Below are 25,405 nucleotides of genomic sequence, written 5' to 3' on the forward strand. Positions count from 1 at the left end.
CAAAGTTTGCAACACGATCCTCGGATGCTCCTCATGCTCCTCCTTAGTCTTAGAGTAGACTAAGATATCATCGATAAATACCACTACAAACCTGGTCCAAGAGCTGTCTCGAAGATTCTATTCATCAAATCCATAAACACTGCCGGTGCATTAGACAACCCAAACGGCATCACCACATACTCATAATGGCCATACCTCGACGTGAAAGTTGTCTTTGGTATGTCCACCTCTCTAATCTTCACCGGATGGTACCCCGACCTCAAATCAATCTTGGAAAAGACCGATGCACCACTCAACCGATCAAACAGTCGTCTATCCTTGGCAAAGGATACTTGTTCTTTATCGTCACTCGGTTCAGCTCCCTGTAATCTATGCATAACCTCAAACTCCCATCTTTCTTCTTCACGAAAAGAACTGGTGCTCCCCACGACGATACACTAGGTCTAATGTATCCCTTCTCTATCGATCATCCAACCGCTTCCTAAGCTCCTCCATCTCCTTAGGACCCATACGGTACGGTGCCTTAGAGATTGGCCCCGTCCCGGTTTCAACTCAACGGTGAAATCTATCTCCCTCTTCGGTGGCAACCCCGGGATCTCCTCGGAAAAACATCGCAAACTCTCCCACCACCGGTATCTCATCAATCGTATCGGACTCTCTATCCGGTCATCTCTCACATGGCACAAGATCAAAGGACATCCCTTCCTCGGATAAGACTTCAAGGTGACAACTGCAATCAACTTAACTTTGGGTTTGACTAGAAACCCACGATAAGACACACTAACACCCTTAGGACCTCTTAAAGACACTTTCTTTTGATGACAGTCTATCTTAGCTTTATACTTTCCTAACCAATCCATCCCGACTATCATCTCAAAACCGTCAAAAGGAAACTCTAGCAAGTCTACGGGTAGATCAACTTGCCCAACTATCATAGATACATCTCTAAACAATCTCCCACATGATACGGACTCACCCGAAGGTATAAAAACTTGCTCACTAACAGACTCATATACCCTCAAACCCAACTGTTTAACGTGACTCGAAGACACAAACGACCGAGAAGCCCCCGAATCAAACAAAACAAAGGTAGGAATACCATTTACAAGAAAAGTACGGGTGATAACGTGCGCATCTTCCTCACCGCTTTCTTCTCCATCATGAATAACTTGCCTCGGTCTTCCGCCCACCTCCCCGGACAAGATTGGGCGATGTGGTCGGCTTAGCACCGACCCTTGATTGTTGTTGTTGTTCATTGGTGGTTTCGATAAGAATTACCGCCGTTGCGGTTGCCTCCACTGGTAACTCGACTTCCCGGTTTGGCCATGATCCGGCCCGGTCCCGTTGCTCGCGAAGCTCGCGCAGTCTCCGGAAAGATCCTGGTGCACTTGTGCACTCATGTCTCTTGTGGCCTACGCCACCACAGCTATAGCAGGTCACTCCCCAACTATTACTCACACTTCCACGGCCACGCCCAAAGGAAGCCCCATCACTGAACCCTGACCCAGAAGAAAACCCCTTAGACTGATTGTGGTTGCCTTTCTTGTGATTAGATTGGCCACCACCCTCGCTCTCTGACTTCCTCTTCTCACCACCTAACCTCTCCTGAGCCATCTCCACCAATCTCTCGGCTCTCCCGGCCCTCTCATAAGCTTCCTTAACATCGTAAGGACTCCCACGGGTAACTTATCCATAATCTTAGGGGTCAACCCCTCTCAAACCTCAACGCTGTGTTCTCCTCACTCAAACCCATATCCTCAAAGATACCTAGACTTCTCATTGAATTGCCTGTAGTACTCGGCCACGACATCTCGGCGGTCATCTTAAAGCTATCAAACTCTTCCCTCAACTTACTCCTCACATGTTCCTAAGACAAACTCCTTCCTTACAAACCCTACGGAACTCCTCCCAAGGTATAGCGAGGTAACCCTTGGTTTGTATATATCTCCTTAGCACTCACTTTCACTATATCCCACCACTTGCCATTTGCCTCCCTCGGATAGAACGCAGCCTGTTCCACCCTCATCTCATCGGGACAAGTGAACCAAATCTAATATGTTCTCCACCTCTCTCACCCAACTATCAAGAAGGTTAGGCTCCCCAACTCCCTTGTACTCTTTCGGGTTAAACCTCGCGATATAGAGGCTGATTTTAGAATGATCAACCTCCTTCTCCTTATCCTTATCCTTATCCTTCCCCACAGTCTTTAAAGCCTCAGTGAGAGCATCCTGATGCTCCAACATCTTAACGATGTCATCTATGTTCATCCGCTCGGCTCTCGCGTACAAAGCGATCTTCTTGGCGGCATCTTGAAACTATATATAAGAAAGGGTAGACATAAACACACGTACTAAACCTCAAAACATGAAAACACGCTTCCCAGAACCTACTCGATCGAGTTCCCACACACACTCGATCGAGTAACGGCTACTCGATCGGCTACTCGATCGAGTGCCCAACATACTCGATCGAGTACCCAAACATCGGAGACCCCCAAACAAACCTGCTTGCTAAACGATTTCTAACATACTCGATCTTTTCCGATCTACGAGTAGCATGTTATTAAAACATGTAAAACATTCAACTCTCGCGTTTCCACACATCTCCAATTTTCTTTCACATTCTTAACTTTCTTCAACATCAATTTTCATCACGATTTTGAGTCCAGACAAACATTGTGTTTTTGGGTACTCGATAGGAGTAAGCCTTTGCATTAGGTACAACTTTCGATCGAGTTCAGACTCCCCACTCAATCGAGTCATACCATTTGTAACACCCCCATACTCCAAGTGCCTTACCAGGACCACTCAGGTATGAAGACATTACCATCTCGGTTACCCGAGGCAATGATAATCAAATAAACAATGAAGAAACAACATTTAAATATAAATACTTAGTGAAGAGTACAATTCTCAAAACCAAACCAAAGTGCAATACATGTTCTCAAACCGATGTTCTAATCGAAATGTAAATAACTAATAAGCTACGGCGGAAGACTCCTATCATCATGTCGTGGCCATCCCGGCTATCCCAAGACTCATCTCAATACCTGCTCAATATCTCGCTCACCATCCCCGAATGGATCACCGCAGTTTACAAAACAACAACGGGTCGTACTAATCAAACAATTCAATATATATTAACAATAAGATAAGCAGACGACTTAACTGTCACACACACACAATCACGCCAAATCCAATCATCTCAATCACCGATCGTCCCCTTTGGACCAGCCCTGCAAGTGGGGGACCGCAGCCGTACCCACCAAATCCCCGCTCCACATAGTGAGCGATAACCCTGTCCATTAATGTGCACATCCCTTTTGGGGCGGGTTCCACAGAAGGCGAAACTAAGGCGTGAAGCCACTCCCGCAAGTGACCCCACTCAGCCGAGGCCACGCCTCGCGAACCATCAACAACGATCACAACCACAATCACAATACAATTACTATATCAAACAACCAAACACAATACATCAACCAATATCCCATTATGGGACTAATACTGAGTAGGAAATCCTACCCGGTAAGCACACAATCGAGGACGGTCTCTCTTCTTTGAATCAAAAAGCTTCTTCTATGAACCCTCCTCCTATCATACAACACATAAAGGCTACCAAATCACATACTACACATAAAACCCCCAAATCTCTAAATTAGGGTTTAACCAAATCAAAGGAAAGACAATAAAAAGGGTACATAGATCTTACCCTCGATGCAAGGAACTCAACGGTATAATCAACGCTAAGAACTGACCTTCCAAACTCCGGGTATTGCTAATAATGCGATTAGGATGAAGAACTTGTTTGCTTTCTCTCTTAAACAGTAATTTAGGTTTTGTAAAAGTGATTTAGAATAATGACGACAAAGCTTAAATACCTTAATCGCATAATTAACAAAACCCGAGAAAACTCCCCGTAAAATCGGCTACTCGATCGAGTACCCGAGGTACTCGATCGAGTACCCCCTTACTCGATCGAGTGCCCCAGCTACTCGATCGAGTACCCAACAGGTCAGAAACTTTTCTAAAACGCAACTTACCCTTACTCGACAGAGTAAGGCCTACTCGATAGAGTACCCCAAGACTTATAAATACGGAGTATTACACGAGTAGTCTAGTAACTCGGTTGTGTAGAGGTCTCTCGATCGAGTAAGTCCCATACTCGATCAAGTATGGCGGTTTCAACGATAAGTTATAAATCGTGAAGTCGTAAACTCCAAATCAGTTTTTCATTTTTTTCTTCCTAAACCAAATCGACGACACTTCTTCTTATTCACCATCTTTCAACCTTTTGAGATCCCTTACACTTGGAGACACCATGGGGATGGAGATTTGAGTCGGGTAGCGGTCTTGTCGCCGGAATGCCGAGCATAGGTAAGTCATCATCATCACACTTAGGTTTCGTCGTGGTTATGATTGTTAGTAATAGGGTTTTCCCCTACTGGTTGTGATAGGTTTTGATGGAGGTCGTCTTATCTTCGTATAGATGTATGCGGTGTGGCTGCTAATTGCTAAAGGTAGGTTTTCCTACTCAGTACTGTTGATTGATTGTCATGTGTAGTGTATAGTATTGTTGATTGTGTGATAGTAATGTTGTGTTTATGTACGGGGTGCGTCCTTGACTGAGTGGAGTCATTATCGAGAATGGCTTCACGCTCTTAATTCGCCCCTTGTGGTTCCCGTCACAAGGGGGATGTGCACATTAATGGACATGGGTTATTCGCTCGATAGAGATGAGCGGGGCTTAGGTGGGAAAGGTTGCGGTCCCCCACTGGAGGTGTGGAATATCTGTTGCGATGAATATTCTGGCAGGACTTTACCTTCGGGTTAGTTAGATGATTGATGGATGATTGAAGTTGGAGATGGATGTGTATATGTTGTACCTTGTGTTGTGTGTTTTCTCCAGCTACTGACCTTGTGTTCACTACGCCAAATCTGGCAATTAATAAGGAGAGTATCACAACGGTTTAATGCATTTAATAACGACACTTAGATTGCGTGCTCCTAGGGTTTCCTGTGGAGATTCCGTCCTTGCGTGTCTCTGAGTCCGTCTTCGCGTGTCTTTGATTCTCCTCTCTCTCGAGGCCTACTCCTACCTTCCCAACGTAGGATTAGGGTTTCGGTGTAACTATAGGGTGTGAATTTCTGTTTGTGTGTGCGATTTTGCCCTAATGGCAGAATCAAGTAGGGGGCAACGTAGAGAAGGCAAACAACTAGTGGATGTACGAGACGATGGTGGAGAGGGTGGATTTGTGTGGGATGTAGGAGACGATATTGAAGAAAAGGAACGTGCGAAGTTGATGCTGGTGGGAAAACTCTGGGCGTCCAAAACGATAAACGTTCGTGCAGCCGTAGATGTGATGACAAAGCTTTGGAGTCCAAAAGGAGCGATAGTAGGTAATGTTATCGATGCTAAGAACAAAATCTTTGTGTTTCGTTTCTCTGACATACGGGATAAGAATCGAGTCATCGAAGGCCAACCTTGGCACTTCGATAAACAAATATGGTGTTTCGATGAACCGAGTGACATGGGAAAGCTGACAGATACACCTCTTTTCCTAGTCCCTATGTGGGCTCGAATATATGATTTACTAGTGCGTGGACGATCGAATGAAGCGAATTTGAGAAAGCTAGGGGAACAGTTGGGCAAGTTTGTTAGCATGGATGTGATACCTAACCCGGAGATTGAAAGAGCGGTGAGAATTAGGATCCTGCATAATGTAAGACAACCCTTGGGACGGTTTCGATTCGAATGCCAAATGGATTATCACGGGAGTTTGATGTAAAATACGAGCGTTTGCAAGCGACATTCTGCTATGGATGTGGAGTGTTTGGGCATGGGGAGAAAGAATGTGAAGAGGGGCCATATGAGGAAGGGGAGTTGAGGTTTGGGGAGTGGATGAGGGTATCGCCATGGAAGGTCACTAAGACGGTGGTAGAGCCAGGGGGAAAGCAGCTCGATCTCTTGGGGGACAATTTGATAAGGAGGCTGAAATGAGGGAGCAGGAGGCAATTGAAAAGATGATAGAGAAATTACAAAGGGTGACAGTTGGATCGAGGACTAATATGCGAAATAACACGGCGATGTCAAAGGAAGCTGGGGCTGTAGGAGATGAGTTGGGGGTGGGGCAGTTGGCTAGCAGGGAGGATGATAGGCTGATAGTGGAAAATTTGGAGGAAGCAGGGGAGCGTGAAGAGAGGGACAGGGTCATTTCCCAATCACATGGGGAAAACCATTTGGATATAGAGATGGGACAGGAGAATATACGGGATGGGACTGGTGAAAGCGGAAGATTGAAGGAAGGTACGTGGAGGAGGATGGTAGGGGAGGAGGTCAAAAATAGAGGGCAAAGAATGGGGCAGGCTGTGGTGATTTGCGGGTTGAAAAGGAGTAGAGGGGAAGAGGAAAACGAAGTAGGGAGTGCTGCTAAGAAGTCACATATACAACCAGGGGTGGTAATACCTGAGGCGGAGGTTGAGCAATCTCAACCCCGCCGGGCCCAATGAGTTTCCTAAGCCTTAACTGTCGGGGCTTGGGCAACCCCGACGCAGTGAGTGGTCTCCGTAACTTTGTGCGGAGAGAAGCCCCCACTATGCTTTTCTTGTGTGAAACAAAGCTTAGTGGTGTAGAGATGAAATGGGTGCGAGTAAGTATGGATGACTATGATGGTATAGATGTTGATAGTGTAGGGCGATCATGGGGGTTGTCGATGATGTGGAGAAAGGGGGTTATATGTAGTTTACGATCTGCTTCGGTTCATCATATGGACTTCGATATTGAGGTGAATAGAATAAAGTGGAGGATGACGGGGTTCTATGGGTGGCCATCAACCTCGGATAGGCACCTATCGTGGCAACTGTTACGTTTATTGGCCTCACAGTCACAACAGCCGTGGATTTGCTTAGGAGATTTCAACGAAGTTCTTTACTCGACGGAGATGGTTGGAGGTTCACGGCCCCAATGGCAAATGAATCAGTTTTGAGATGCGGTGGATGATTGTGGACTTAGAGACTTGCCTTTTGAGGGATATGGATTTACATATGACAATGGCCAAGCAGGAGCTGATAATCGACAGAGCCGTATTGATAGAGCTATGGTGACTAACGAGTGGGCTGAACTCTTCCCTTATGCAAAACATATACATTTGGAGAGGGAGTGGTCGGACCATGCCCCCATCAAGGTGGTCTTGGATGCCCGCGGTAACTAGAGTAGGATGAAAACAAAACTCTTTCGTTTTGAGTAAATTTGGGTGGGCGAAGACGGGTGTGAGGAGGCCATACAGCGGGCATGGGACGCGGGAAATTTTGACCTGCTGGAAGCTTTGGGGAAGTGTGAAACTGAATTGAAGAAATGGAAGGGGGTGTCCATTGGGAAGATTATGAGGGATTTGTTTTCGAAGAGGAGACGGCTTAAGGCCCTCAATGAGGGAGAACGTTCAGAAAGGTTGGTTATGGAGCGGAGGAAGTTAGTGAAGGAAATTGCACAATTGTTGAAGCAAGAGGAAGTGTTTTGGAAGCAGCGCTCTCGGGCTATTTGGCTTCGCGAAGGAGACCGCAATACGAAATTCTTCCACCAAAAAGCAGGTCAGCGGAAAAAGAAAAATTTCATTGGGAAGATCTATGATGAAGAGGGGATAAGACGAGAGGGGGATGAGGCGGTGGAAAAGGTTGCGGTGGAGTACTTTTCGAAACTGTTCACGACAGATAATCCAACAGATTTTGATGACATTTTCGAAGGAATAGAGCATAGGGTGATGAGAGAGATGAATGAGATTTTGACTCGGGAATATGATGAAGAGGAAGTCCTTGAAGCTCTGAACCAGATGCACCCGCTAAAAGCTCCGGGCCCGGATGGTATGAATGGCCTTTTTTACCAAACATATTGGCACGTAGTAGGGCCGTTGGTGGTTAAGACAGTGCTGAATGTCTTGCGTGGAGGAGCGTTCCCGACAGGTATGAATCACACTTTTATTGTTTTAATCCCAAAGAAGAAGGAACCGGACAAAATGAGTGACTTTAGACCTATTAGCCTTTGTAATGTCACGTACAAAATTGTGTCTAAAGTCTTGGCGAATAGACTAAAGCTTTTCTTGGGGGATATTGTATCGGAGAATCAAAGTTCTTTCACCCCGGGGAGGTTGATCTCCGATAATATCTTGGTTGCCTTCGAACTCATTCATCATATGAAAAACACGAGACATGAGGAGGGACATATGGCGCTGAAACTAGACATGTCTAAAGCCTATGACCGGGTCGAATGGAGTTTCTTGAAACAAACGCTCTTGAAAATGGGGATGCACGGAGATTGGGTAAATCGTGTTATGCATTGCGTGACCTCTGTTTCTTTTGAGGTGCTAATAAATGGGAACCCGTCTGCCTCTTTTAAACCGAGTAGGGGAATTCGTCAAGGGGACCCACTTTCACCCTATCTCTTTATCTTGTGTGCGGAGGTGATGTCGAGTTTGATAAGAAGAGCGGTTGAGGCTGGTTCGATACATGGGATACGGGTTTCAAACAATGCCCCGATGGTGTCACATTTGTTGTTTGCGGACGACAGTATTCTATTTGTCAAAGCTAACGAGTTGGAAGCAAGCCGTGTGAAAGGTATCCTACAAAAGTATGAAATGGCGTCTGGGCAACGAGTGAATTACGACAAAACAACGGTCTCATTTAGCCAATGTACGACTGAAGAAAGAGGAAGGGCAATTGCGGAGAGGCTTGGGGTGGAGGTGGTCCAAGAGCAGGGGAAATATTTGGGGTTGCCAACGGTTGTGGGGAGGTCGAAGAAAGCTATATCAGGATGCATAAGAGACAAACTAAGCAAAAAATTACAAGGATGGCGGGGGAAATTACTCTCAAAAGCGGGGAAGGAGATATTGATAAAGGCCGTAGCCCAATCAATCCCTACATATGCGATGAGTGTTTTCAAGCTACCGAATAATTTTTGCGAGGAACTCCGATCGTTGGTATCCCAATTCTGGTGGGGTTCGGAAGCAGGTAAGAGGAAAATCCCATGGGTTGCTTGGCATAAATTGTGCAGGTCAAAGAGTGTGGGAGGTCTTGGTTTTCGGGACTATAAGGCTTTTAACGAGGCGTTACTTGGAAAGCAAGCTTGGCGGTTATTAACGGAGCGGGGTTGTCTTATGGCACGAGTATTGGCGGGGAAATATTTCCACGGCAAATATTTTATGCAGGCGGAGCTGGGAACAAACCCAAGTTACACGTGGCGTTCAATATGGGAAGCACGCCGTGTACTAGAGCAGGGACTGAGAAGAAGAATTGGTGACGGGCTGAGCACTCGAGTGTGGAGGGATGCGTGGATACCGGGGACGCAAACAGGGAAAGTCATCTCTCCGAGGAGGGGGATTGATGAGAATATGCTAGTTGCGAGTTTACTAAGACCGAATGGTATGGCCTGGGACACGAGTAAGGTTAGATCCTTTTTCTTGCCGTTTGAACAAGAGCGCATCTTGAGAATCCGTCTGAGTCTTAATGAGGAGGGCGATAAATGGTTTTGGAGTCCGGAGAAGGACGGAATATATTCAGTCCGGTCAGCCTATCGAATTCTAGTAAAGGACTATGGTACCGAAGACGAACAATCAAACTATCAAAAGGAAAAGGTACTGTGGAATAGCATATGGAAGGTGGATGTATGGCTGCGGATTAAGGTTTTATTCTGGCAATTGTGTCGAGATGCTTTGCCAACAAACGCTAATATTGCCCATCGGTTGAAGAATCGGAGTGAGTTGTGTCCAGTTTGCAACCATAAACCGGAAACAAGCATGCACCTCTTTGGGGAATGTGGGGGAATGGGAAGGGTATGGGAGGGTTTGGGGTTGGAGTTAGATGAAGTAGGAAGGGCTGAGAGGGTGAGGGAGTGGGTGGAGGCGGCGTGGAAGGAGCTGGGAGGGAGGGAAAGAATTGTTTTCATGGTCGGATGTTGGGCGAAATGGGAAGCGAGGAATACGTTGGTGTTTGAGGGACAAAGGGTGAGGGATGACAACATTATAAGGAGAGTGAGGGATGTGGTGGAGAAGGTGTGGGGGACGGGAGAGGGGACCAGAAAGGGGCGTAGTGTGGCGGATATGGATGGGGGTTGGAGAAAACCCGAGACGGGACTAGTGAAGGTTAATATTGATGCGGGAGTTGTTGAGGGAGTAGGGACGGGTTGGGGAGGAGTTTGTCGCGATGAGAATGGGGAGGTGGTATGGGGGTATACGGAACAACGTCCGGTGGAGATGGAGCCAAGTGAGGCGGAGGCAGAGGCGATGTTGTCAGGTGTAAAGGAAGCTCTGAAGAAGGGATGCAAGCGAGTCATTATGGAGAGCGATTGTCAAACCGTCATCGAGTTGCTGCGAAACCGGAAAGAAGGACGTAGTACCTTGCATAGTATAGTTGCTGATATTTTACGTTTAAGCGAGAACTTTGAGTCCATTTCATGGTCTTTTGTTCGTAGGCATTTCAATAGTGTCGCGCATAGTCTTGGCCATGTTCGACCTTGGGTTGTTGGTCGGCGAGACTGGGAAACGGCACTACCACCATACTCTATGAGCCTTGTATCTTTGGACTTAAGTAATTGAATGTGATCCTCTTGGGGACTTCAAAAAAAAAAAAAAAAATAACGACACTTAGATTACCGTTTTCAAATATTGGTGGAAACCTAGACCGCGCTAATAGGAATAACGGTTTCCCTCGAAAACCGTTGTTATTATAATTTGACAACGGCTGCTTAACAAACCGTTGTCAAAAACGTTTAACGGTTTCCAAAAACTCGTTATAGAATCACTCTTATCAACGGTTGTTAGAAAACCGTTACCAGTTTAAGACATCGGCGTTTCGAAAACCATTACTAAATTAACACCAGCAACGGTTTTTGTTACCCGTTGTTATGTTATAGCTACGGATTTTTCGTAACCGTTATTATTTTCTATTATGAAATAACGGTTTTTCAATTCAACCGTTGTCAGTATTTGATTAGATTTTTCAGTTTGACTACTGCAATCAAATCTTTATCAGAACTTTAATAAATATTCAATTTGACCAATAATATTCAATTTGACCAAAATAATTCTATAAATATGTCTTCATAATATTTTAGGTCAAATTCTAAATTATCAAACATTTACTCTTTAATTTCTCTCTAAAAAAAATATGGCTGGTGTATTGGAGCTACAATCACATTCTCATTACGTACAGCCTTTTACTTGCATTCTCCATAATCTCCCGGTTCATATTATGGTGTGAATGGAAAGGGTTTAAACCCTAATTTTGGGTGGTTGACGCAAATGCTTCATGAGTCCGGTTTCACCGCGGTTAAAAAAGTGTACCCTGTGTCTACAAACAAGCAAGATTTTGTAGGCTTCACTTTTATCATGGTTAAAAAAGTGTACCATGTGTCTACAACGGTTATTCTTATACCGTGTTTATTACTTTCCAATAAAGAAGGTCTTGCAAGGGTTGTATTATTCACACATCAGCAAGTCTTTCTTGTGACGGACATATCCGTTACAAGCTTGCGACGGTCAAATAATACCCATGTGGGTAGATAAAACAAAACAGATTGCTACTCCCTAGGCATTTTGGTTTTGTCTTATCTATCTCACATGGGTAATACTTGACCCGTCGCAAGCTTACGACGAATATGCCCGTCACAAATGAGAATTTGTGTTCACACATATATACTCTGAGCTTCCCCTCCCCCACATAATATTCTCAAACATTGAGTTTCTCCTCAACCACCAGCCTACCACATCGCCGTTGCAGTCATCGTCATCATCGCCATTGCCGCCGCCAAATCAATCCGGATTCTCATCTTTAAAGAAGTAATAAACCCTCCTCTTGAGAGATTTGTTTGTTATTATAAGTATGCATTGTTATTATTTGTTTATTAATTTCTGCTTTAGATATGGTCCAAAAGCGGAAAAGAAACGATGGAAATGCATCAGGCGACGATTCAGGTGATGAGAATAATTTGCAACACACTGCGGGTCGAATGCCCCACAGGGTTTCCCTAGAAGCAATAAATTCAAAGATACCTAATCCTTCACAGTTGGATAAAGATACGGGGCTGCCATATGGTGAGAATGCCGGGTATTTTGCGAGTTAGATTGGTTATTGTGTAAGCCAGTATGTGCCTCTCAGTACGCCGCGTATCAGTGAACTGAGTAAAATACGGAACACCATGCTAATAAACAGAATAAAGGTATGTATATATAATAATAAATGTTTTAGCTGAAATTAAGTTACTACTTGATATGTGTATTAGCCGAAACACTTGTACCAACTATGCTCATCATATATGCAGTTAGCTTACGTAGTCCCCGAAAAGTATGATAAGTACCTAAAAAAAAGACAAGGGAAGCCCTCAGTTCTTGGAAGTTAAAGATTGATGAGAAGCACTTGTTCAACAAGGAAACCGGGGAGATGAACAAGAACCCACCAACAAAGAAGTATCCGTATATCAGTCAAGACCATTGGGATAGCTATATCGCTTATAGGCAGTCTGACAAGTTTAAGGTAACTTAATAATAATAAGTGATACCGTCGTCAGGTACCAAAAATAAAATACCTAGTTACACTAACAGAAGCTAGCAGTAAGTAGGGTCGATCTCCACAGGGAGGCGGTCACTATCTACTTGTCTATTCGGTCTGTCTAAGGTCACAGGATGGGGGGTTTGAATTGTTTTGACTAAACTAATAAGATTAAGCAAGAGAAAAGGAATAAGAGAAATTAACAAGGAAAAGAGAGGGAACTAGGATTTCGGGTCATCAATGAACGTCAATTAATCGCAGTTAAGGTCACAGATTGGTCAATGTGTCAGTCTAAGGGGCAGTGAATATCTCCTTCCGGTCTCAATTCGCCCTAAAGCACAAATAGCTTAGCTTCCGCCCTCACTACGGTGCCCTAATGTTTGCTACGAGTCTCATCCTTTCCAACCTTCCGGTCTAGGTCAGGGTTTACTACGATAAAATGCCTAATTGCGCCGACTCAATTAGACAGAAACAATTAATTGTAGCGATTAACAACATAGACTTAAACAACAACGACAAATCTATAAGCTAAATAGCAATTAACAACAGTCCATCGAATCACCTAACCCTAGCAAGAGAAATTAGCTAGACATAAATAAAGAAAGAGTAAAAGCAAGAGAAAGAGGAATAAACATTAAGTAAAAGAGAGAAAAGGGAAAAAGGGAAGAAAGAGTTACAGAGAAAAGCATCCGGGATGAAGAGAATGAAAAGAATGTATAACTGTGAAAGAGCAAAAGAAGTCCAAGAACTGTTTCCCCCGGTCCCTTAAATGTGTTTGTCATCGTCCTATTTATAGAGGAGACGATTGTGGACAATGGGCCCACGGGGGCGCTTGGGAAAACAAGCGTTTGCATTTGTGGAGTCGCCACCAATTTATTGTGGAAAATTGGAAACCGTTCGAATACCTCGTGTCATGTCAAGACACAAAGTAGTGACATGAACACCAAGAACTCGTTACCCTTAGCATTCTATGTCTAGAATGACTCTCGTGGATGCCAATGAACACGGATGTTCACAGAGATCTGGAATAAGGGGTGAGGGTACGTATTAGGAAGCTCTTTTGATCGAACACCTAATCCCGCCTGCCTCGATAGCGGCCTCTACTAATGATTAGGGAAAATTGTCTATACTTGATATGTTGTCGGTTATATGCATGCAATGCAACATCCATAGATTAATCCTAGCATGTGAGAATTAACTAAGTCGGTAAACACGTGATTTAACATGCAATTGGGTCGAAGTAGGAATTTAGATTGATTACATGTGAAGGCATACAAACAATACAATAATAAAAATACAATAACAAATACAATAATTACAATGGGATTAAATGATTTATGTCGAAAATATATTTAAAACGGATGGTTTGAGAAAGGATAAATAAATGAATTAACGACCATGAATTAGGGTGATAATACGATTAGTAGTTAATTAAACACGTAAACTAATAACTAAGTCAAAGCAACACGGGAGTTCAGGGACAGAAAGCAACCAGGAACAGGCGCAGCAGTTGCTGCGTCTGTTCCTTGGCTCAGTTCTGGCTGTGAAGCCGGAATTGCAAGCTGTTAGCATTCGTTGGTGATTTTAATGGTGGATTATGAACAATTGACTCGGATGAAAGTGATTAGCAGGTTATTTACATATGATTAATGGTCATAAAAGCGATAAACATGGACTCAAATTAATTAGAACAAATATTTACAAGATTAATAAGGTTAATTAATTACAAATTAATAAACTAAACAAACTAATTAGACTAAACAGGCTATTAATGATGGATTAATGACGGTGACGATAAATAAAAGGTCAGAAATATATCAACGATCGAACTCCAGAGACTCAATATTAATGAATCGAACCTCTAAAACCCGGATTGACTTTAATGACGAAAACCCGCAAATATGGATTATAAGGGATTTAAGTCGGGATTTATGATGAATTAATAATAATGACGATTAATAATATATTACATGTTGGAATTATCATATTCGAATTATTATGTTGAAGAAACGATGAACAATTAAAGACAAAGCAAAAACAAATGAATTAACAAAAGACGAAGGAAGAAGAAAGGAAGCAGGAACTGCGGCAGCCTCACAAAGAGGCGCAGCAGGTACTGCGTCCCTTCGAAGAGGCACAACAGTTGCTGCGTCCTTTCTCGATGGTCATCTTCTGGTAATTCGTAAAAAAGGATTTAAAGCATTGTTTTAGAAATCGGTTTTAGAGATACTTTCGATATAAACCTTACATTATTGATACAAAAATAAAGAACAATAAATGAAATAGGGATTTACACCCTCAGACTTACATGTTTCACGAAACGAGATGAACTAAGTTAACGTTTAGTGATGCTCGACTCGAATGTAGACGAAAGTGCCCTCGTAAGAGGAAAACGAACAAGATTGATTAAAGTTGATTATGGTGGAGTTGGTGAAATTGGTCGGTCATGCAAAACGAGGCTGGTACTCAGAAAGATCCGAGCTTACGTGGTCGAAAGTTCAAGCACGTAGACGCCAAAAAGTAAGAACATGGTCTAGAATGCAAAGGGAGAAGAGAAGGGCGGACACTCGCGTGGGAAATATGTGAGACCGAATGTCTCTATTTATACTAATCACGTGGAGGAAATAGGGTTTTCGGAGAAACTTTGGACGTGAATCTCGAAAAGATATGAAAAGATACGAAAAATACGCAGAAAAGGACTTGAGAAGTGGTGCAGCACTTGCTGCGTCCTTTCCCAAGTGGTTTCCTCCTGCGGAAGAAAGATTTCCGTGTTTTGGTTATGGAATAACGGATTAATCTTGTTTTCCTTAATATTTTGTCTGAAAATTACGGGAAATTATTTACCAGAGATTAAAATATTGAAAAATATGGAATAGAAATATCCGGAATATTCCAGAACATTCTGACTCGGTTTTAGAAAATGAAGACGGTTTTGACCCAGACTCCAAATGTACTCTAATTACTGCCAAAACGACCGTATCGGCACGTAGATGACAATTAAGAGGTAGACACAAGTGTTTGAGCGATCACTTGACGATAAACTTACGAACTGTCACAAATCGTTCCGCGTACCAAACATGCGGCCCAATCATCACCGGGTGGTTTGTGGGAGGTGCAGAAATGAGGTATCTACAGAGCCCCCACTTTGACTGAGGCTTGGACAAGGCGAAAGTCAAATTATAGCCATCAGGTCAATCAAAGATTACAACCTGCCGACTATGGCAACGCGAGGCGACTCAAGGGGTCTGAGCCAAGGACCTGTCGTCGGGAACATTTTAGAGTCTGTCGACTATCGGGGAGGGTCGTTTAAAGTCCATTAGACTACGTAAGGAGGCTCGCCAGCCATATAAAGAGACCATACCTGAAATTCCTTGAAACTCCAGGGAAAATAAAACGCGATATTGGGAGAAGACAGTAGGACACCGTCTGGAGCTGCTAGGAGAAATCTGCTTGTGGTCGGCTTCAAACAAACTTCGGAAGGGTTTGGGGTCGATGTTGATCTCCATGTCTCGAGAGGGAATGTCTATCCGTGCACTCACGCTGGGGGAACATAAACGGGAACTGATCTCCATGTCTCGAGATGGAATGTCTATCCGTGTATCGATCTTCATGTCTCGAGAGGGAATGTCTATCCGTGTACTCTCGCTGGGGGAACAAAATCGGGAGTTGATCTCCATGTCTCGAGAGGGAATGTCTATCCGTGTACTCTCGCTGAGGGAACAGAATAAAGGTGTGTCGAAACACCTGTCAAAGAAGGAAGGCTCGTTGTGACAAGCTAGGTCTTGGATAAAAATAAGGCGATAATTTGCTGTTGGCTTGGAAGATGTGGATCCGGGTGAAGAATATACGTCAAACGGATCAAATATACGATATGGCATCAAGGAAGAGGCGCACCAAAGATGGGCCCACAAAATAACGAACGCATAACGAATTTTCAAAAATTCGTATGAAGGGAGGCTGAGGAAGAGGCGCAGCAAGAGTTGCGTCCCTTGGAAGAGGCGCAGCACTTGCTGCGTCTATTCCTGGGCGTGTCTTTCCTGCGTAAAAACCCGATGAAACAGAGGGTTTTACTTTATTATTTCGAAACACAAATTCTCAATTTCTCTCTCAAATTCCAACCATTTCCTTCAAAATTTGATCCAAAAGCTTGCATTTGCCATGACTAATCGAGGTATGTATATCAATCTTGCATTTATCTTCCGTATTTGATCAAATGGGATCGACAAAATTAGGGTTTTAGACCCTAATTAGTCGAAAATTTGGGGCTTTTCCTCCAAATGATTTTGCCTTGCAAAATTGACTTTGTAAACGGCTAATTGGTAATATAAGGATCATAACCATGTATTTGTTTTGAATTTTCATTGAGTTTTGAGCATTTGAGTGAAATTGAGACGGTTTCACAGCTAAACCGTAAATCGCTTAGAAAATAGCCTTAGGATTGCCCATTTGTGACGAAACTTGATATTTGGAATCCTTGTATTATGGGTAAACTTCCTACCATCTCGGAATTTTGGTTTGTGACGGCTTTTTCAGGACACTTTCTAGGGCATAATCGCCGTTATAACGAAATGCTGTCAAAATTCCGACTCGAACTCATGACTAGGCTTCAATTTAGGCTTGACTTGACCCAAATTACCACATGAGCGGACGGGTTTATGGGAAATTTGCCAAAGATGGCGAGAAAAGAGCGATTTCGGAGCTCCGAAAACTCAAAAATCCCCTAATCGAGGCTTGTCGTCACTTGACGCGGCCTAAATTTACTTTAATTTTGCAGGTGACGAGGCTTCTACATCCGGGAGGGATCCCATGGACGTGGACACTACTCTTGACCCTTCTCAGGTGCTTGAGGAGGCGTTGGAGGGGGCTTTCACCGTTGCGGTGACGGCTGCTGAGGTTGCTGAGGAAGAGGTCCTCGAGGAGGAGGAGGCCCCGAGACAGGCCAACGTTGGACGGGGTGGTCGCCAGCTGAAGGGAGCACCTGTGTGGGCTGAGACCTGGGACAGTAGGCACCTGCTTTGGGTTGCGGAGAGTCACCTGTCCTACAGGACGGTGAAGAACTTGGTAAACAGAATTCATCACTCCTCATTCATCTTCTTTCATTTCTGTTTGTCATTCCTTTTCTTGTTCATCCGAGCTAAAGATAGCTTTTGTTTCAAATCCAAAATAGGAGGCCGGGAACATCAGGTCGTTCTCGGGCTATACGACGGTGATGGGGTGCTACGAGAGGCTGTCGGCTGAGGAGCGAGCCATGATCGAGAGGGGAGCATTCGGCGCCCTGGTGCAGGCTTGGAGGGATATCGCGAGGAGGAAGCTTCGGGCTAACCTCGGTCTCGTCCGAGCCTTCTTGGACCGGTTTTGGGACACGACCTCCACGTTTCACATGCCTTTTGGTGAGGTGGGGGTCACGTTGGAGGACTACGACATGATTTCTGGTCTGCCGTGTGGGACTGAGGTGGTGGAGTGGCCGGAGACGGCCATGCGGGTTGACTCGGCGGAGGCTAGGAGGCTGATCGGCTGGAACTTGGCGCCGAAGGCGGCTGCGGTACCTGGCTTGTTGCCTAGTTCTTACGTTCGAGACTACTTTGCGGGGAAGACCCCGGCGTCGGTGGTGATCGAGGGGAGGGAGACGGCTCCTCCTCCCTGCACTGCAGAGCAGAGAGTCCGTTTGTGGCTCTGGTGGTTCTTGTCTTCGATCTTCCTCGGAGACAAGGGAGATAGGCTTTCGACGAAGCTTCTTCCCTTTCTTTCTGACCTGAGCTCCCTAGGCCATTGGGACTGGATCACTGCTGGTTTTGCGGCCCTCATCCGCTTCATGAGGGCCATGGTTCGTCCGGAGTTGATGGAGAAGGGGACTTCTCCCGCCGCTTTGTCGACCCTGGATTTCTTGTTGGAGGTATGAACCTTCACTTCATTTCATGAAAATCATTTTTTTTTCTTATCAAATCACGAAAGATCGTTATTGATTATCTTAATTTACGGGCTTGGGTGTACTCCTACTTTCCGGGCCTCGCGCCCAAGAGGACGGAGCCGGTGGAGAAGGCCTATCCCATTGTGAGGGATTGGGTGATGTGTCGCACGAGGAGTCGGGGTTCCTTCCACGACGTCTGTCGGCGGGAGGTGAACGCTCTTCAGCCGGACGGTGTGAGTATTTCACCTTACATTTTGCTTGTTTCTCTTCCATTACTTTTAGAACTGATCATAAGAATGACCCTTCGTTTGCTTTTCTAGTGGGTGCCTAGGCCTTGGGAGGAGTACGTTGGCGCTCCTCCTTTCGTGGCTGAGGTCCTTCGACCTAGGAGTTCGAGCCGGCTGCTGCTGAGGACGTCGATAGGTCCTGTGTGGTACTTGGGTGAGCGCTTGGCTCGTCAGTGCTCTCGGGACATTTTGACGGTTCCCATCGATCCTCCTCGGACGATGTTTAGGGAGCCTTCTGAGGTTGAGAGGGAGGCTGACCTGGCTGGCGTCGGTGGCGACGCCCTCCTTCTTCCTGGTGAGGACTACTCAGCGTTCCTCTACGGGATGTTGACGTACTGGCCGGTTGTGGTAAGTGCTTTATCCTCTTTCATTTTTGATTATTTGAGAATATGATGAAAGATCATCGGTTAATAGAAATCACTTGACTTTGCAGGAGGTCGAGGCGGCGGGCATCGAGCCCCCAGAGTATCCCGAGACCCTTGAGTACACCGACACGACGAGGATGACGACGATCTCCGAGCTACGTGACTTTGACGTGGCGGTGAGAGATGCTGGCTTGGACGAGTGGCAGCATCCGATTCGGAGGGTGAGTCTCCTTATTTATATGATTTCGTGTAAGAACACATCTGCTCGAGTTTGTCTAATTGCTAAGAATTTTCCTTTTGAAATGCAGGTTGCGCCATCCCGGTTCGTGGCTTTGTGGAGGGTAGCCAACCGGCTGCGGGCTACTGCCGTCGAGGCACTTGCTGGTGGCCGAGGACGTCAGGTATGAACCTTCCGTTTACTTCATTTTCGAATTTTATAATCTTCCTTTATGTTTGAAATGATTGACATGAGCCAGTTCTTTTTGTTTTCAGAGGGAGCGCGAGTTGGAGCGGGAGCTGGCCCAGTTCCGAGAGGAGACAGCTCGCCTGCTGAGGGAGCTCGAGGTCCGCGACGCCGAGGTTGCTGCTCTCGAGGCGAGAGTTGTTGAGCTAGACGGCGACCAGCAGTAGCTTCCGTGTTGCTTCTTGTTTTTTGGTTGTATTTTTGTACATTTATACGTTTGGATCTTGTTTTGGGGCTCGAGCCCCCAGTTTGGTGTACATATCCCCTTTTGGTTGTATATATGATGGCCTGAGTGCCTTTGCTGCTGGGTTGCTTTGTTTGTACCTGCAGGTTAGTTTTGAACAAGTTTGGTAGATGACGGTTCATGGCGTCATGCTGCCAAAATTTACACAGAAATCTCATAGAACATATATTTGTACATATGGCCTAAATTAGCGCAAAACAATGACTCGAAAATGCAAAAATATGACCAGAAATAAAAATGCAAAAAATTTGGTCGGAAATGACCGGACGGTAGAGAGGGTTACCCCCTAAAAAAAGAAAAAAGAAAAACATATAAGTTTGAAATGTGATGTGGAAGGAGAGTGAAATGATTCCCCCAAAAAAAGAAAATTAAAAAGAAATGTATAAGTTTGAAAAATGATTGAAATAAATACAAAAAGTATAGATTTGAAAAATGAATGAATTAAATTAAATTGGTGAAATGATTCCCCAAAAAAGAAAATTTAAAAAAAGGAAATGTATAAGTGTGCGAAAAAATGACGAAAATGTCGATATCGTCTCGAAATGCGTGTCCGCGAAATTAGGAAACACGAAATATGGCAACCTGACGCATTTACCAAAATAATAACCCGTATGAATAGGAAATTATTCGTTGAAGAATTTAGGAAAGATCCAACGCGGAAAATCACAGAAAGAAGGCTGAGGAAGAGGCGCAACAAGAGCTGCGTCCCTTTGAAGAGGCGCAACACCCGTTCCCCAGTGCATCCGTCCTGACGGATTTTAGGAAACAGCTTTTAGTATAAATAGAGACGTCGAGGGAGGTTTTATTCACATAATTCTTCCGTCTTTCTCCGTCTTATTACACAAAGCTCCCAAAATAATCATACATCATGAATACTCTTGAAATTCGCCTAAAAGAATGGACAAACGAGTTCTCCAATGTGGAGAAATACGACATGGGTGCTTATAATTTTGGATCGCTTTTGAGCTTGAAGTTGATCAAGGTAGTCAAACCGTTTCTAGATGCTTGTCTTTACTATTGGGACCCGAATTATCACGTATTTGCCTTCCCTAGAGGCGACATTTGCCCATTTCCCGAGGAAATTGCTGGGATTGGTGGTTGGGACCCGGAACATTTGCCTGCTATTCCCTCCACTTCTCAAGGGTATAAGAACAAGTTTAGAGACTTGCTTGGGTTGGCCAGCGTTGACGTTGACCGTCTTGTGACTTCTAAAGGAGTGCGAATGTTGGATTGCATCGATCGATTCATCAATAGGGCTGATCCCATTGTCTCTTATGTTGCGAGGCGAAGGGCATTCGGATTTTGCCTATTACATGTATATATCCTTCAAGGGCATGTTGATGAGGATATGAGGGGCGACCCTCGTCTCTTGAGCGTGATTGAGCAAATGGAGCTGCGTAGGAGTCCAGCTTGTCTGTGCTTAGGAGAGATCCTATTGGGGTTAGACAACAGGAAAGCCAATCGCGACCTACCTTATTTGGGAAGTCCCATTATATTGCAGGTAAAAGAACCTTTTTTTCTTTTTTATTCTTTTTCGTTTTTTTCGTTTTTTTTGTTTTTTTGTTTTTTTTTTGTTTTTTTGTTTTTTCGTGTTTTTTGTTTTTTTTGTGTTTTTTTTTTTCTAATACTCGCTTTTGGTAGGTCTGGCTTATGGAGCGTCTTCGATTGATCGAGCCCCCAGTTAATGTTCCTGCTTATCACGCTCGCTCAATTGCAATGAGGACCAGGCTTTACATGGTGGACTTCACTCGAGTTTGCAATTACTGGGAAAACAAATTGAAGAGTGAAGATGGCCCCTTAATTAGATGGATCGTACCGTGGTGGCATCTCAAATCTGTCACTAGAGTATCTTCTTTGGATCCTACCCGATCTGTTCACATTCCCGGCTTGGAGTTTATGATATGCATTTTTCCGGAGAGGTTGATGAGGCAGGTTGGATTGAAGCAGATGATCCCAAAGCTTGACACTGTCCCGCAGACTGCCGTGGCGTTTACTACTGAGAGTCAAAGAGAGTGGGCCATCAAATGGGCTCAGAGGAACATTTGGTTCCTGAATTCTTCTGTCAGTGCTCTATGGGTGTCAGATTCCTATCTGCGGTGGAGGAAAGCTGCTACTCCGGAGGAGCGCGAGAGATTGAGGAAGCGTGAACCTGTTGACTACAAGGTTCGTGAGGTGGAAAAGGAGAAGGAGAAGCATCTGACTGAGGGAGAGGAAGAAGCCGGGTTTCGAGTTGTCCGTCCTTTGAAGAAACCGAAGACTTCTCCTGCTGTCGGGATGGTGGTTGACAAGAATGGCAAAGCAAGACCACGAGAGAGACCATTATTGATTAGGTCGGAAGTGGCGCAAGAGCGTCCGGCTCGAGGTCGAGACAAGAAGTATGATAGAAATGACAAAGGCAAAGGGAAAATGGAAGAGTGGCCTAAGTCTTTATTATTATTATTTATTATTATTATTATTATTGTAATAAGAAGGTGGGGTTTTTAAAATCCTAGCCTATTTATTTTTTATTATGATTTTATAATGTAACGTACTATTTATTAGAAATGAAATAAAAAGGTTAATTGGTTATGAAACCGTTGTGTTTTTCTTTCATTATTTTTGTCGAATTTCAAATGCATTTGCAAATGTCCTTCTATTTACATTTAAAATAATTAAATGGGTTGTATCCCGTGAAGGATTGCCTACGTATTCATTAAAAAAATGAAATCAAACCCTTGCGCGTAGTTCGAGTAAATGTAAAAGAATAATTTTTCTAAGCAAGAGCTTGTAATGAACTTTAGAAAAATAAGCATGAGCTTTACTTACTCCGAAAATGCAATTTAGTTTATTTGATGATATGAGAATGAGAAATTGTCAAAGTGCAAGAGCAAGATGACATCAGCTTGATTCAGCTTGGCCAGGGGCCGTTTATTTCGTGCCACAAGAGCGACACGTGAGGTTACGCGAGGCGCGTTTTTGCTCCTATTCTAGGCATAGAACCGTTTCAGTTGGTCAAGGTTCGTTGGGTTGGCAAATTCGTTCCCGTCTAGGTCTGTGATTCTAACCGCACCCCCTGGAAGTATGGAATTGACTAGGAATGGCCCGACCCAATTGGGTTTGAATTTTCCTCGTGGATCGACAGGTAAAAGAGCCCTAATTGATTTGAGGACCAAGTCTCATTCCTTAATGTTCCTTGGCTTAACCCTTTTGTTGAAGGCTCGTTTGATACGCGCCTGGTATGTTTGCACATTATGAAATGCATGTAGCCTTCGTTCATCCAGGAGGATGAGCTCTTCATATCTATCCCTCTTCCACTCGGCTTCCGGTATTTGACTTTCGAGTAGAATACGCCAGGATGGTAAAACTAGCTCGACTGGTTGTACGGCTTCCATGCCGTAGGTCAAATAGAAAGGAGTAGCCCCAGTGGGCGACCTAACGGATGTACGGTATCCCCATAAAGCAAAGGGTATCTTGCTTGGCTAATCTCTATAGTTGTCAATCATTTTCTTGAGAATCGTGACAACGTTTTTGTTTACTGCCTCTACCGCGCCATTGGTTTGTGGTGTATATGGCGAGGAGTGGTGATGCTTGATTTTGTACTTGGCTAGCAATTGTTCAGTCTCAGCTTGGAAATGTGACCCATTGTCACTGATGATCTCATGTGGGCAACCATATCGACTGATAATGTTGGTTTGTATGAACTTTGCCACGTTCTTGGTTGTAAGACTGGTGTAGGAAGCCGCTTCTACCCACTTTGTGAAATAATCGATTGCTATTAGGATGAAACAGTGACCTCCTATTCCGGCTGGGGTGATTTTACCGATGATGTCAATTCCCCAAGTAGAAATTGGCCAGGGAGATGTCATGGTGTAAAGCAATGAAGGAGGAACATGTTGCACATTCCCAAAGATTTGGCAATTATGGCAATGTCTTACATATTTGATGCAATCAGATTCCATCGTGGTCCAATAATACCCTAAGCGTGTGATTTTCTTTGCCATCATGGTTCCACTCATGTGAGGGCCACATTCTCCATCATGGACTTCTTCCATCACTTTTCGTGCCTATGAATGATCAAGACAACGTAGGATTACACCAAGAGGTGTTCTTTTGTACAATTCTCCTTGCATGAGAACGTATTGGGAAGCTAGCAAGCGGATAGCGCGTTGTCCCCTTTTGTCCATTTCTGGTGGATAGGTGCCATTGAGTTTGAAGTTTAGGATTGCTTGGAACCAAGGTTCCTCCGTAATTTCCTCTTCATCGGTGATGTAGTGCACATAAGCTGGCTCTGATCGTCGTTCGATGCACAAAGGCATTTCTACCATGCTATCCGGCATATTAATCAAAGATGCGAGTTTTGCAAGAGCATCCGCAAATTGATTTTCTTCTCGAGGTAGTTGTAGGTAGGTCACTTGATCGAAGAATTGGGCTACTTGGTCTATTCTGGCTTGATAGGGTGCTAAACTTTCGCTTCGGATTTTCCAAGATCCCGTAATTTGATTGATGATCAAAGATGAATCTCCATGTACTCGAAGGTTTTTGATGCCTAAACTTACTGCCGCTTGCAATCCAATGAGACAAAGCCGATTCTCGGCGTTATTTGTCACCTCGAAGTCGAGTTTGACAGAGATTGGTGTATGCTCGCCTTCAGGAGAAATGAGCAATACTTCTATTCTAAATCCTCTTAAATTCGATGCTCCATCAAAATAGAGGTCCCAGGAGTCTACATCCGTTTGGAGTATATCCTCGTCAGGAAATGACCAAGTGTTTATCGTTTGTGTATCATTGATGGGATTTTCTGCGAAGAATTCGGCAACGACGCGCCCCTTTATAACCTTCAAAGGCACATACTTGAGATCGAACTCTGAGAGAATCAAAGTCCATCTTGCTAGACGTCCATTGAGAATGGGTTTCTCGAAGAGGTATTTGACATGATCCATTTTGGAGAATATTTTGACGGAGTAGCTAAGCATGTAATGGCGTAGCTTCTTCGTTGCCCACACAAGAGCGAGGCATGTCTTCTCGAGTGGCGTGTATTTTCACTCGTACTCCAAGAACTTCTTACTAAGGTAGTAGATAGCCCTTTCTTCTTTTCCTACAGTTTGAGCTAGCATGGCGCCCATGGCCGTTTGATTCATTCGTGAGATATAAACCAAGAGGTTGATCTCGTTGAGGTGGCATGAGCACTGGTGGTTTGGCTAGTATTTCCTTGATTTGGTCGAAAGCCTTCTAACAGTCATCATCCAACATGGTGTGATCTGTTTTCTTTAACTTCTTGAAGATAGGTTCGCAAATCATGGTGAGTTTCGATATGAATCGACTTATGTATTGCACCTTGCCTAGGAATCCTCTAACTTCTTTCTCTGTTTGAGGTTGCGGCATTTCGATTAGAGATTTGATTTTAGAAGGGTCTATTTCTATACCTCGTTGGCTAACAACGTATCCCAGGAGTTTGCCATATGTTACTCCGAATGCGCATTTCTGAGGATTGAGCCTCATGTTGTACTTCCGTAGCCTTGAGAAGAATTTACGAAGGTTCGCAATGTGCCCCTCTCTTTCCTTGGACTTGACAATCATGTCATCTACGTATACCTCAACTTCTTTATGCATCATGTCATGTAAGAGCGTA

General features: G+C 44.3%; 1 protein-coding gene across 1 annotated transcript in view; it reads left to right on the top strand.

The window, feature by feature from the left end:
• The first annotated feature begins 5,993 nt into the window (after positions 1–5,993).
• Positions 5,994–25,405, top strand: part of LOC141639082 (uncharacterized) — a 34,503-nt gene continuing 15,091 nt past the window's right edge. The window contains exons 1-2 of the mRNA XM_074448271.1: positions 5,994–6,303; positions 7,260–10,555. Coding sequence (XP_074304372.1) covers positions 5,994–6,303; positions 7,260–10,555 — 3,606 coding nt within the window. The remainder of the gene's footprint in view (positions 6,304–7,259; positions 10,556–25,405) is intronic.

This window comes from Silene latifolia, unplaced genomic scaffold, assembly GCF_048544455.1.
Source record: "Silene latifolia isolate original U9 population unplaced genomic scaffold, ASM4854445v1 scaffold_273, whole genome shotgun sequence".
NCBI classification, from domain to species: Eukaryota; Viridiplantae; Streptophyta; class Magnoliopsida; order Caryophyllales; family Caryophyllaceae; genus Silene; species Silene latifolia.